Below are 14,288 nucleotides of genomic sequence, written 5' to 3'. Positions count from 1 at the left end.
AATTGATCTGCAAGCTTAGGCATTTAGCACTCTCACAAGGAGCTGAAAATGGAAAATCTAAGGCCATAGTTCACAGTGTCTTTAGGTGGGGACAGAGTAACTGGATGCTCACTTTTCTTCAGTCAAAAGTAGCAAGGTATTTTTAGCCAGAGGATTTCCTTGCTTCTGTCAGTGTCTGGCTGCAAAAATGCTCATGCTGTCAGGAGGGAAATGATAGCACAGGTGCAGGAACAAGTGGCAGGTGAAAGTGCTTCTTTTTGTAGTAATGCCAGCATAAAGTAGGGGTGATGCTTGGAAGTCAAAGCTGTCTGGTCCTCCATACGGTTTTTGTCTGGTATGTTCGGGCAGTAATGAGAAATTGTGTTCAAAGGGATTCATTTAACTGTTAAAAACAGACTAGAAAAAATAATAGATGAAGGAAGGTAGATATTGTGATCAAGGCAAGCAGAAGTCAGGAGTTAAGTATGGGGAGGGAAAACAGAGACTCCTACCAAATCTGGAAATTGGACTGAAGGTTAGAATTCCTTATATCTAAGATAGGAACATTCCCTAGCAACATCTCGGGGTAAAATGCAGGATTGTAGCTACTACAAAGTGTATGTAATTATGTTACATACTGGAGCAGAGAGCAGGTATGGCAGTGAGTCTTCTGAATTGTGGTTAGCTGCAATGGCATTGCTTGAGTATGAAACTGCTGCAATCTGTTGATACATCAGTATCTGCAGCTCTAAGTGGTGTTTCTCCCTAGTAATTGTTTTTGTTTTTTCATGACTTCCCTGATTTTTTTTTTAATAAATAAAATGTGAGTTCACACTGTAGCTTTTCATAATGCCAGAGCACTTGCAGTCCTTCATGAATCTGTTGCAGAAAACATACATACCTTAGTGATCTGTAAGCCATGTCACATTAGGTTTATATTTGTCATTTGCGTCAGAAGTTACTGTAGAGTATGTATGCAGAAGGATGCATCAGCCTTGTTATCATAGGAGAGCTAAAAATCAGCCATTTAGAAGAAATTCTGATTACATTGATTAGCTCAGATACAAGGCATTGCCTATGTTAACAATAATTTAGTAACCACTCCAACTAGTTTTAGTTTGGGGAATAATACTGCAGATAAAAATACAGTCATTACAGCTAATAATAGTTTGGTGGTAGTACTACTACAAATAAGTAGTTTGATTGGATTAAGTATGTCATGAAACTACTCTTAGTTCACTGATAGCCATGCATACAGCTGTAAGAGAAAAGGGTGTGTACAGTTATTTTGTTTATGATAGACATCTTGATCAAGGTAGCATGGGATGACCAAGTGTGAATTTGCCACAAAACAGTGATTTTATTTTTATTTTTTTTAAGCCTCTTTTGAAAGAAACTGAAATTCTTACTCAAAATATACAGAAAAGCATCTCAGTAATCTTGAATATCCAGAAGTATCAATTGGGAGCTATTAACTTAAGGAGCTGCTGGGATAGTAACAAGGCCCAAAAACCATTATGCTTGGGAAGAAATAATTGAGGAGGCACATCTCTCGAGTTGCAGGGAAGCAGGTCATAGAGTAGTTGCTTATCATGACCATGTGTACTGCTTGACTTGCTTATTGATATCTTCTAGAATGTGTTTAAGTTTACTTAAAAATGAAAAAGTGAAATTGAAGTCTGAAAAAAAACCTGCCAAAAGCCACCCAACCATTTAATGTTCCAGGGTAGAGATCAGATCTTAAATACACCAAGTGCAAGGTAAGGCTGTAGTCACTTAAATGACAGAAAGTAAAAGGTCTGAAAGGAGACACTTCAAAGGCACAAAGGCTGGGCTGTAAGAGAAGCAGAACCCTATCAGGATAAGAAGACAACTAATTTGGAAAAACAGCCCTTTTATGTTGGTTTTTTTTTTTTTTAATTTTAAACATAATGGTAAGTTTATGGAGAGTATGTAGCACTCTAGACTACATTCTTAATTAGTGAAGAGCTTTCCGATCTGTCTTTTTAAATTATGATTTCTAAGAGGTAGAACTGAAGGCTCCAACTGTACTGTTAAGCAGAGAAGGCCTCTTTCAAATGAACAAATACATGGAATAGTAGTGGGAAGGAGTGTGTGAACTAACTAGTTGATGAAGTTGTTAAAGGAGGCTGTAACATAACAAGTGTTTCTACTGATTAGAACAATTGGTGATTACACACTGAAGAGAAGAGTTCAGTCTGATTAAGCTCTTAAGCCTTTTAATTCACAGATTATTTTTCCCTTAGTAGTGGTGTTTTCCAAATTGTACCTGTAGCTGATTGAAATACCAAGAATTTTAGAATGCAGTGGTGAATGTTTTCATCTTCTGAAATATTAAACTGGAATTTAAAAGGCAAGCAAGCTCCATAGATCAGCTTTAAAAATAATGTGATCCTTGGTTTTGAGATGGTGGTCCCAGTTCAGAGTTGTATTGAGTTGTAGTATAGTTTAGGTTGGCAGGTACATCTAGAGGTCATCTGATCCAGTCTCCCGCTCAGGCATGGCCAACACTGAAATGGTCTTTTCCAGACCACTTTTAAAATGTTTTCAAGAACAGAGATTCTAGCACCTCTCTGCTTAATGCATTCCTACACTGGACTGCACTCACTGTGAAGAATTTTCTCCCTATATTGAAATGAAATCCCTTGCTGAGTTTTGTCTGTTGCCTCTTGTACTTTCATTTAGCATAGATTAGCATGTCTCAGTGGAAGGGCTAGAATAGTGCTCAACTGCTGTGATTGTCTGGGTTTAGCTCTGATTTGTGTAAGAAAGCACACTGTTCAGGGAATGAATTCTTTTATGTATTGGTTGAAATTCTTGAAGTGACTTGTCCAATTTTGATAAGGCCCAGAAACAGGGAAAAACATGACACATGTTTTAAAGAGTGTTTAGGACTTTAGGAGTCTACATGTAGTATTCTTAAATATTTGTTAAGAATAAACAGAACTTATCTTGAAGTCTTAGACTTGTGCTAATAATAGGAAATGGAAAATAATCATTGTTAACCATTGATTTGTATACATGCTGTTGTTGTGAATGGCTGTAATGGGATGTATGAGGCAGAACTGAATTGAACAAACCTACACTAGCTTTTCGTTTGTTACAGATGTCTATATTTGTCTTGTACTGGTAACTTGTCTACATAAGTTACAAATGGCTGCTCCTGTTGTTTTGCCACTCACTACATCTTTTCAGAGCAATCTTTAGTTGATCTAGAGATAGCAGGAAACACACTTCTTGAAAGCTACTTGTGCAGAAGTAGTTTGCCACATTAACTGCTTTGATTGTGCAAAGTCTTGTGAAGAAAAAAAAAAATTACACTGTGTGAATAGTATGTTTTATATGGTACGGAAGATAAGTGTTCTAGTCTAAGGCAAGTGGATGATAATGCTCTAACACTATGCTGACATTAACAGGGAGAGGCTTTGCTCTTTTCCCTTGACTCTGGTTGCATCGTTCCTCCTCTTCCCTGCCAGTTTGGGTGCTTATCAGGCCAGCATGAGCAATTTTGGTCCAGTTAGGAAACTCTGCTTCTTTTGAGTGCAGAAAAGATCTGATTTGATGTAACTGATTACCTCAATCACATTTATTATATTTGCCATGTAAATTCTACCTGAGATGCTGAAGTAGTGTAGATAGACAATGAAGAGAGGAAATATATGCCATTTTCAGTTCCTACTTCCTTTCCCAGTCCTAATTGAGAAGTACCTTAGGATGTATTTGTCATCAGCTTCCAAAAGCAAATAGGCAAGTGAATGTTCTGCTTAGTTTTGGTTAAGTTGAAATGTTGTTCTTCAAAGTTAAATTCTGTTGGGTAACTGTTAATACACTAGTAACCATTGATTATGTCAGGGAGGAGAGAGTGCACTGGCCTTGAATTTGACAACTATGTTCCAGTGGAGGCAAACATGTTGTTGGTGATACATAAAAACCCCCACAATATTGTAGTTGTAGTGACAGACTACTACTTTTGAAGGGATTCCACTAACTGAAATGTATTTTAGTGTTGCAAATAGTAACTGCAAGGAACTAACTATCACAAAAATAGGATAGTGATGAGACTGCTCATAATAAAAGCATGCCTATTTATAGCAGCAGACCTTCTGCTTTTGGCGCAGCTGTGTTACCTGGAAGGTCTACAGCCGTCATCAGTCTGTATTGGTGTTAGGGTTGACAGTAAAATGTCTTGGATGTGGTTGTTACCCACACTGCAATTGAAACACAGGCTTTTAGTTCTACTTGCAAGCCAGGGTTTTTCTGCTAACTTGAGGGGGAGGAAGAGGAAGTATTCTGAGATTTGGACATTTGCTTTCACACACAGACATTGCTCCTCAGTTTGGGGTTATGGCGTTGGTACATCTGAGGCTGTTGATGGTTCTCCTCCCTACGTTAAGTTTGTTAAAATTAATAGTTTTGTCTTTGACAATAGCTTGTATAACAATTTCCATCTCTTGAGTAACCAAGAACATTCTTGAAGAACATGGAATCTCGTTAGAGTTGATCATGAGTGTTTTATTAACCTACAATGATCCACAACCACTGAAGCCTGTCAGAGTGAGGAAGGACACATGAGCTGTTTGGAGTTACCTGCTTAGATCAGTTCATGAACTGATAAATTTTTTTTAGATACTGTCAAACAGAGCCCAATACAGGTTAAGCCTTTGTAGATCAATACAAGCCTGTTGGTATTTATCTGGCTGAAGAGTGGCAGAGCTGGCATGGATGGCTTAGTAAATGTTTCCTGTTTCTGGCTGTTAAGAATAATTTTTCTGTACTGGTAAGATTGTGTGGCAGAGAGACGACGTGGCTTGACAGACACTTCTGTTGAAACCTAAACTGCTGCCCTCTCCAATTTCAGTTCTTTGCCTCTTGTTCCTGCCCTAGTGTTGCCCCCCTTCACTTGTCTTGATTCAAGAATTCATGTGGCTGCTGAACAAACCAGCTTGTGGAGCTGATTTTGTTGAAAAATTGTATTTAAAAACTAAGTGTGTTTATTTTCTGGGCTGTTCATACAGATTTTTTTTTTTTACATGACCTAGTTTGATTAACAGAATCATAAGCACTTAAGCTCTCACAGTAGAGAAGTCTGAGTAGAGGTGGAAATGAGTGATCAGGTGCCACTGATACAGCGGACGGATGATGTCTTTTCCAGGTAAAACTGACACCAAATAGCTTTTGAGGAAGGTAGTTGAACTGATGGTAGCATTTGATGTAGGTTCTCTCTCTAAATTTAAACATCCTTTAATGATACAGAACTTCAGCATATGGAATAACAACATTATGTAAATTCTAAAGCATAGATAAGTATTTTTAGGTATTTCTTGACTAAAAATATATTGAACTGCACTGTAAATTTTAAATACCGCATCTCTATAGTGTAGAATAGTAAAAAACACACTACATTTACTCCCGTTTACTCTGTGACTAATTCTGTAAAATAGTAAATGTGCTGTCATTGCTTTTGTAGTGAAATATTATTAATAAACTATGTTAATCTTTCCTATGTAGTTGTATTTCAGAGCTAGAGATTTTTGTTAGTCGGTCAGGTTTGGTATCTGAACTACCCAAGCTCACAGTGGCCTTGGGAATATTTTTCTTCCCATAGAAATGAGAATGTGCTATTTTACATAGATAAGTTTGAAAGAAAACCATGTTTTATTTTGATTTAGAAAATGCAGAAAGAGTAGCAGAGTAGCAAGCAACTACAAAACTTCTGAGCATATTTTTTGTGTGTCTGCTGATAGCGCAGGTAAAAAGCCCATCGAGGTGCTGGGAGTGTAATTCTTACCCCCACCCCTGCAGCTTGCATAATTTAATGTGGAAATAGTTAGCAGCCCTGAAATCATGGCAGTGAACAATTTTTCTTACGTAGCCCAAGAGAGTAATTTTGTTTCTTGACCGTAGTTTTTTGATGAATCTCTCTGCTGTTAAAAAAAGTTTGGTATAAATGAAGGAGACTGATCTGGCAGATTACAGCATTAATTTATAGTTAACTTTCAAGTCAATTTTTCTTAAGTCTGGCAATATGTATGTGTTTTATTGATAGTTATTTTCAGGTGCTTGATAATTGTGGTAAGAGTCTACTGGAAACTGCTTGCTCTAGAAAGGTTTAGGATAGGTTCATGGAGAGTATTGTCTTGTTTTGCATTTAGGGTGCATAAAGTAAAATACTAAAAGTAAATTTCCAAGACTTTCTAAATAGTGAAGTTTAGCTTAACATAGCTGAAAAATACTTAGCTGCAGTTGAACAATTATTTTGTTGTACTGTGCTGTGTAAAATCCTGAACATAAAAGATCATTTGAGTTTTTTTATGACGTGGTTTTAGGTAGTTAACAACTTTAGATCTAAGCTTAATGCATTGATTTTTGATACTTGAAATGTGTTATATTTTGTTTGTTTGTTTTCTAACAAGTATTGAATTTTTTGCAGGCTTACGGAAAAATCTTGTTAATTACTTCTGTTGCTAAATTCTGCTTTTTGAGTTGAATGTGACAGTTGTCCTAAATTCTGCTGCCTGAGCAAAAAAATTTTTTTTTTTAGTTTGAGGAAAAGCATAGAAGGGTGTGGTGGGGTTGTTTGGTGGTTTTTTTGTTTGTTTGTTTGTTTTTTTTAACTAAACCCCAAGTTTTGTAGATGCTTGAAGAAGTTCAATGATGACTTCAGATAGGGTTTAATATATAATAATTTCTCCATTAGTAAGAGTGCATATGCTCAGGCTGAGACACCTGTATGCTGTCCGGATCTGATAACAGCTTACAGTTAAAGAGCATGCCTGCCACTCCAGGGCAAACTGATGTATAAAACCATTGCCTGTTTGTGGCATAATTGTCTGTACTAGTTTTTCCCTAGTGTTGGTCCAAGTTCCTAACAAATACTTTATAGCTGTGTACAGGAAGCCACAGATGTGGATGGGATCATCAAACTGATCTGTGTTTCAGAAAACAATCACAAAAGTGAGCTTTTATTTATCATTGGTCAGTTTAATCCAGTTTACCATGCATCCCTTCGAGAAGAGTGGCTGCAGCTCAGTAGGCAGTATTGGGGTGAGAATAAAGCATTGGGAAGGGTGGGGTGATTATAAGATGCTATCGCTACTGAAGAAATTACTTCGGTGAGTACCTTCATTATGTAGTATTGAATCTAAATAAGTTTATGGTATCTGAAGTGACAGTTCATGAAGCCAGCTCAGATGCATGCTTTGAATTTACCAGTGCATCCAGTCCAGAGAACTTAGTGGAAGCACTTCACTATTCACAGGGCAGTGGGCATGCTAATGGTGAGGTAGAAGAGGTCAAGAAGCAGTGTGGTGTAGTTCACTGAGCAGGGCTATGCAGTTAAATACATTCCTTTGCTTCGCTCAAGGCGAAGCAAATGTGAAAGCATTCATCTTTGACTTTATGGGAGGTAGAAGTACTTCCCCGCTACCTGCCCCTTCCCCATCTGAATTATTTTGTTCCTTCATTACTCTTTCATTACTGTAGGCAACAAAACCCATGATGACTCATTTTATTGTTCAGTTTGCATATGCAGTTTCTCTGTTGGGTTTTATATTCCCCTCCATCCTTACCCCCCGCCCCCCACATTGAAACTGTTGGTCAAGAGTGCTCTTAAGTGCAGTATTATATCAGTGTATGCGTATATTTAAAGTATATGAACAACCTTTTGAGTGTAGATTAATTCACAAAAAGAACTGAGAAGTTATACTGTACACAGTATGTTTTAATTTGTAAATATCTCCAAACAGAAATCCTGAATAAAGAGAAGATAATGTAATATTGGTACAGTTTAAAATATTGTGTAATATTAAGCACAATTACAAACTAATAGCATTCTTTCAAAAGGGCAGACCCCCTCATTTGTTCTGCCATGCTTTTCAGTTTGAAAATTTTCATTACATTCCCCCCCCCAAAATTTGGTGTGGTAGCCAGAGGTGCTTAAATGGCACCTAATTTAATAGCTTAAATAGACCATCTAATTTAACGAATTATCTGTGTGTTTGTCTGTCACTGATGGATATTACCAAAATGATCGAAAAAAATAGGACGTTGTCTTTAAACAAGGCTATTTCTATGTTCTGTAGGCAAAACAGGAGCAATTTCTACACTTGTCTCATGAATTCTAGATGTATTGTACACTCTTTGGCTGCTGAAAGTAAGTATTGGCTGATTTAATCTTATAGGCATGAAGTTCCTTTAAAACTTACTGTAAAGAATGCGGATCTTGTACATAACTTCATTATGAAATGCTCAGCGAAGTTTATTTAAAACGCAAACGTATATGGTCTAGGACACTGCTGGCTGTTGTTTTTCATTTCCAGGTATGCAAGCATGAGTAGGAACTGAAAAGAATAGCTATGTGTTTTTATTTTCTTGTAGGGTTTTTGTAAAATCAGTGTTTAGGTGGGTTCACTATGTCTTATTCCTAATACCATAGTTCAGACTCCTTATTGGTTAAAAAGAGGTGTTAGTTGTGTTATTTTTCTTGTATTTGATGGTGGTCTGTTTAGAATTACATTGATCCTATCATTAGTATAATTATCTCATGTCCAGTTCTACCCATGCACTTAGGTATACTGTGCATGGGTATACTTTATAGCTCAGGGCATTAGGTAGCTGTAATATTACAAATAATGGAAGAATACAGGTGGTATGAGAGCAGGTGAGCAGTGTAGCAATGCTCAGCTGTGTGTATAGAATAGGCAGCGTGGGGTCACATCAGTTCTGCAGTGCTGTGCTCCGGGAGGGCTGGCTGGGTTAAAAACGCAGCTTTGGACCCAAGGTGTTAAGCCTTTGTGTTAAAGTGTGGCACGTGCATCTCCTTGCTTGCTATGCCATCGGGGTGATTTTTCCAGTCTGCAATGAGACAGTCCGTCTCTCTGTGGCTGTACCAAGTTGACACTAGAATCACTTGGGATGTCTCACCACACTTCCCAGTGTTCCCTCTTCTGCAAAGAGGGTGCAGGGAGTTATGGCAAGGTTTCCTCCTTAGTGTGTGCTAGGTAAGGTCTGGCAAGGTTAATGAAAGTCATTCTGCACTTGGGAGCCAAGTTTTCTCTAGAAACAGTATAACTGCTTTAGAGTTATGCTTGCTTTCTTGTATCTATTTTAAAGATGAGATAATTGCCCATAAATAACTGAGTTGACTGCTACATAGTTTCTTTCTTTTGGATAAAAGTTCTCAGGAGTGGATTCTTTAACAATTAGATGGTTTCTGTAGGCCCTTTGTATGAAAAGGATGAGAAAATGGGAAAGAAAAAGGTTTTAAAACAATAGAAACAGCTGGCAGGATTCAGAAGGGGAAATGGGGACAGAGAAGAGGGTCATGGCTTGGGGGCTTTCAAAATCAGACCATTGCACTAAGACAAGCCAGTATAATGTTTTTATTTATTAAATAGAAACTGTTTAACAGTTCTGACAAATTGATCTTAAAATTCACTTGTTTAGCTAAGTGAAAACTCTGTAGTTTGTTACAGCTCAGAGTACTAACAAATGTGAACAGCAGAAATGGTGGAAGAAAGTGATATAGGAAAGGATTTTCTTACAGATACTAGTGCAAGTGGACCAATAGTAGGCTTGAGACAACATCTACAGTCCTGGATTTGCCCCAGAGACTGAGTTTGTTGATATTTTGCTGAAGTCTTTTAATTCTCCAAATTACTTTTCCTTGCAGGGATGGAGGTAATGTCCAGCACCCTTCTGTAAGAGTTCATCTTTCTGTCTCATTTTTTGCTCCCCCAGCCCTGACCCGACATGGGCTGTCCTTGTCTGCGAAACTTCTTATCCCATTTTCTCAGGTCTGATTTCTTAAATGTATAGTTTTTGGGGCAACCTTTGAATTGACATTAGAAATTGTCAGTGGCACTTGGCTATAGTCCTAATGTGAGGATGATGGATCAATTGCACTGTGAGAATTAACTCTGTCTGCTCTTCTTTCCCTGCCCCATGCCTTGTTTGCTTTTTCTTTCCCATACTTCTGAGATTAGGGACAGAGAAATAATTACCTCTTACGATAGTACGTATGTTAACAACACTGTAATTCTAGTTTGGTGGTGTTCAGCTGTCCAGAAACATACAAATGTGGCTTGCTTGGTTTGAAAAACTGGTGCTCAAAATCAGAATGAATTAATAAATTTTCAGGGATTTTCAAAATTAATGTTTTACAAACATGCATCCAGGACACTTTGCTTTTTTCCTAGCTATGATTTTTCTATAACCTATACATGCACATGCTTCCTTTCCACTTGGTGTTTTTTCTTTTAATACGGACTTGCCACTTAAGAGGCTGTTTCTACTTTATACATATTTGACTTAATGCACTATGTGTATCCCACTGACTGTTGCACATTAACATATTACTTTATCTAGAAGAACTTTTTCTTGCCATAACTTGACATGAGCAACAGTGCATTTTTTCATTTTCTGTGATTTGTTATTTGGTGCCTTGAGCATTAGATTGTTGTCTATGTTGTGCCCCAGATAGCAGCTTGAAACTAGTGCAAGAGGAGAGTGTTCTTGTAAGTCACATTTGTTTTCAGATGAATGACCTCAGTGTGCCTAAGTTACGCTGTTTTAAAAGGAAGCATTTATCTTATAAAGTATTATTTTTCTTACCATTTTAATACAACAGGTAACATTGGTAATTACTGAAAAATAGAATAGATTGGATTTGTTTATTCGATGGTGATATAATTCTCTCAGGTCTTAAAACCTTATTTGTACGGTCTTCTGGGGACTGTATTTCCATTGTATGAAAGAAAGATGGGAATTCTGTTGGTTTTTTTTGTTGTTGTTGTTTTTAATCGAATTATATATAATTTCCATATAGATCTGCTTTTGATGAGCAGAGCTTATCTGGCAATTTAATTTTAGTTAAGAAAGCTTTTTTTAAAGCCTGAATCATTTGTTATTCTTCAGGAAACTAGAATAAGAAGGGCTGTGGTTGATGCACTATTAGAGTAAGTAAACATAATCTGTGTTTTGTTTTTATGGAATATGCTACTTCAGTATTGTCAGCTGAGCTTTCACTTATCTTTTGAATTCATTGGTACTTTCTCCATGTCTTTTGGCTGAACCGTAACTGAAGTGATTTTGATGTTCTGTATGACTTACAAATTGAGTTTCTGTCTTTCTGTTATTTAAGGATACTTAGTCTATGTCTAATTTATTTCCACTTAATGGGATGTTTTTCCATATTTTTGCTTTGCTTAGTTTAGCCTATAATACAATGCATTTTCTGTACTTCATAATGCTTTTATGCTGTTCTCTAATCAACATCGTAGTGCACTTTGAATCACTTATTGTTTTTACCATGCTCTAACATGAACGGTCTAGGATTTTTTTAATTATTATTTTATTTATCTCATTCTCTTTTAACCACTGGTGTTGTGACAAATGAGATACAGGTGGATTCTACTTGCTGCCTTGAGGCATGGAAACAGAGCAACAGTGTTTGACACTTTGCTCTAGATTTATATCCCTCCTGCTGCTGGTTCTTTGTCCTCCCCCTCTGTCTAGTCAGGTGCTTTGGGCATTATGTGAAACTTATTTATATGCTTTGCCTTTTTTCCTCAAAGGATTCTTCCGATGATTTGGGTCAGCAATTCTGCCATTTGTTTGTTGATTCACTTTCATTCTAAATTTAAAAACCCAGCAACTTTTCTTACAAAATAAGATTTAATGTCTTGCATAAAAATGGGTGTCATGCTCTTATAGACTATTACCTTTTGTTCAAGGTAAATGTGTTCAGTGTAAATGAAGGCATGGTACTGAGAATAAACAGGTTCTGTATTGATCCCCACTCCCTGGCCCCAGTTGTCATAAGGTCTGATATAACTCAAATCCATCCTGTACAAAACTGCTGAAAATAGAGCTCTGCCTACAGCAGCAAAGAGCTTTCAATATCTTGGATAAGTTGTACTCGTGACTGTCAGGGGAGCTGTGCTGTGAGGCAGGAGAGGTAGCACTGGGCATTTGACTCCAGCCTGAAGAAGACACCTCTGTTCATGTTTACTTACCTTGATAATTAGAAGGGCTGGAATTGTTTCTGCTCAAATTGATTATGCTCGTTTGAGAATGTATTAACCTTGGGAAACTTGACATTTCAGCCTTTCAGTCCACGATGGCTATTGTGAATGCTATTTTGAGCTATTCAGTGAAATACTGTAAGTTATTACAGCATGACTCTTGAGAGGAAGCCAGTCTTCAATGTAGTGGTTTTGTTTCAGGATGCTGTCAAAATAGTCATTGCCAGCATAGTCGCAGCATACGGTCCTTGATTTTGAAAAATGCTGAGCAGATTGGCATATTCTAGCAACACATTTGGATTATAATGTAAAATTACAACTTCATTGCCAGCAGTCCTGTAGCATAAAAATGAGGCTTTTGGTACTAGGAGGGTGATCAGTAAAAGTGGAATACAGTGTCTTGTTTGCAGTCAGCTGGACAGTTTGGGTTTTTGTAGAATACTTGAGAAAAGAGAAAGGTGTCTCATTCTGGCTGTTTCAAAACTCTTTACATCTGAATTTCTAGAATTTTTTGACACTTGAGTGGCTGGGTAGGAGGACTGTACTTGGGGTACTTCTCTGCACTTGAAATCAACTCCAGAACAAGTTGGTATCTTACTGAAGAGGACCGCTCCTGTGAGGAGGGAAAGGCAAATGTGAATGGTCCCACTGATTTGTAATTAAAATTACTGTTTTCCGGTGTCTATCACTTAAGTATGTTTTAATTTCTTTTTTGTTTGTTTTTTGTTGGATTGGTATGGTATTGCAAGTGTCTGATTGAGAGGAATTAAAGGAATTGGATATGAAAGGTATTAAAGGAATGTCTTTAGCCTACCTAACTTCACTCTAACTTCCTCTGTAAGCAGCGGCATTAGATTCAGTAATATTAACATGACAGTGTCTCTTGTAGGATAATCATGGGTCAAACCGGAAAAAAATCTGAGAAGGGACCAATTTGTTGGCGAAAACGTGTGAAATCAGAATATATGAGACTGAGGCAGCTCAAGAGGTTTCGACGTGCAGATGAAGTAAAGGTATGTCATCTTTTGGTTCTATTGCTTAAAAAATGGTACAAAAATTGACTGTCTTCTGAAGTCTGAGTTGTCCTGCAGTTAACACCTGCAATAACAATTTCATTAAATACTTTGTTAATGTACTGAAAACTTGTCTTAACTCTGTGACTTTATAAACAGGTATGACAAATTTATATATGATTGAATCAGGCATGCTAAGTAGAAGAAAAGACTGTGGAGAGCAAGTACGGCAACTTCTTTAGCCCCATACGCTTTCTAATTCCATTTAGAATTTAGTTCCATGCTAAACCTCTGAGTCTCTAAACATGAGAACATGGTTTGAGTCAAAGAAAGGGATAATGAACTATATTGAGCCTCACTGACATTTAAACAAAATTTGGGGGGGTGAGTTTTGAGCACTTTTTTTTATCCTGTTTGGTTTTGTTTATTTTTTTAGTAAATGTTATAGTGCCTTAAGATGCTAGCAGGTGAATTTAGAGTCTTTGATTTTTTTGGTAATGTTTACAATTGTGATTAATTTTTAGAGTATGTTTAATTCTAATCGTCAGAAGATAATGGAAAGAACTGAAATCTTAAATCAAGAATGGAAACAACGTAGGATACAGCCTGTTCACATCATGACTTCTGTGAGCTCATTGCGCGGGACCAGGGAGGTTGGTTAACATGTGTTGTGGTAATTCCACTTACAAGGTTGTTAGCACGTTTTCGTTTTATTACTGGAAAATTGGCTATTCTTCCTTTTTTTTTTTTTTTTTTCTTCCAGCATGACATGACTTGGCAGCTAAAATATTTTTTATACCAGTCTCAAAGAATTTATTATTTACTTCAATTATATGACTTCTGGAAAGCAATAAATACATAGCAGGCTACCTAGCTTTGAATGACACACAAAAGTGAAACTTCTTTATTTCTGATAATATTTGGATAATCCTCAGCATCCTTTAATCAAACCGTCTCACTGATATTGGGAGTTTGATCTTGCTCCTATTGGGGTTGACCCCAGTGGTACAAATGAGTAGTTACTTTGGTTCTTACTAAGTTAAAGCACTTGACAAAGTCTTCTTTATATTAATTAAAGTAATTTAATCACAGAGGTTCTAAAAGGAGTTAGTTGAGTTGATGCACTCTTGTGTTGCACAAGCAGACTGGACGCTAAATTTGTGAAAAAACACTTCCATGATTGTGATGCAATTTGAGCACCTAAACTGGCTTTCATGTTGGTAGCTCAAATAGTTCTAAGCCTACTCCAAAT

General features: G+C 37.1%; 1 protein-coding gene across 5 annotated transcripts in view; it reads left to right on the top strand.

Annotated features, from left to right (window-relative positions):
* The first annotated feature begins 8,122 nt into the window (after positions 1–8,122).
* Positions 8,123–14,288, top strand: part of EZH2 (enhancer of zeste 2 polycomb repressive complex 2 subunit) — a 34,071-nt gene continuing 27,905 nt past the window's right edge. For 3 of the 5 annotated variants that reach the window (XM_010562018.1, XM_010562017.1, XM_010562016.1), the window contains exons 1-3: positions 8,123–8,152; positions 12,913–13,036; positions 13,561–13,689. In XM_010562018.1, the coding sequence (XP_010560320.1) occupies positions 12,920–13,036; positions 13,561–13,689 (246 nt within the window). In that variant the 5' untranslated portion in view covers positions 8,123–8,152; positions 12,913–12,919. The remainder of the gene's footprint in view (positions 8,153–12,912; positions 13,037–13,560; positions 13,690–14,288) is intronic. The other 2 variants (XM_010562020.1, XM_010562019.1) reach the window with 1 other exon arrangement.

This window comes from Haliaeetus leucocephalus, unplaced genomic scaffold, assembly GCF_000737465.1.
Source record: "Haliaeetus leucocephalus isolate CR32 unplaced genomic scaffold, Haliaeetus_leucocephalus-4.0 Scaffold153, whole genome shotgun sequence".
NCBI classification, from domain to species: Eukaryota; Metazoa; Chordata; class Aves; order Accipitriformes; family Accipitridae; genus Haliaeetus; species Haliaeetus leucocephalus.
Note: the sequence above shows the minus strand (reverse complement) of the source record. Positions and strands in the feature narration are given on the sequence as shown.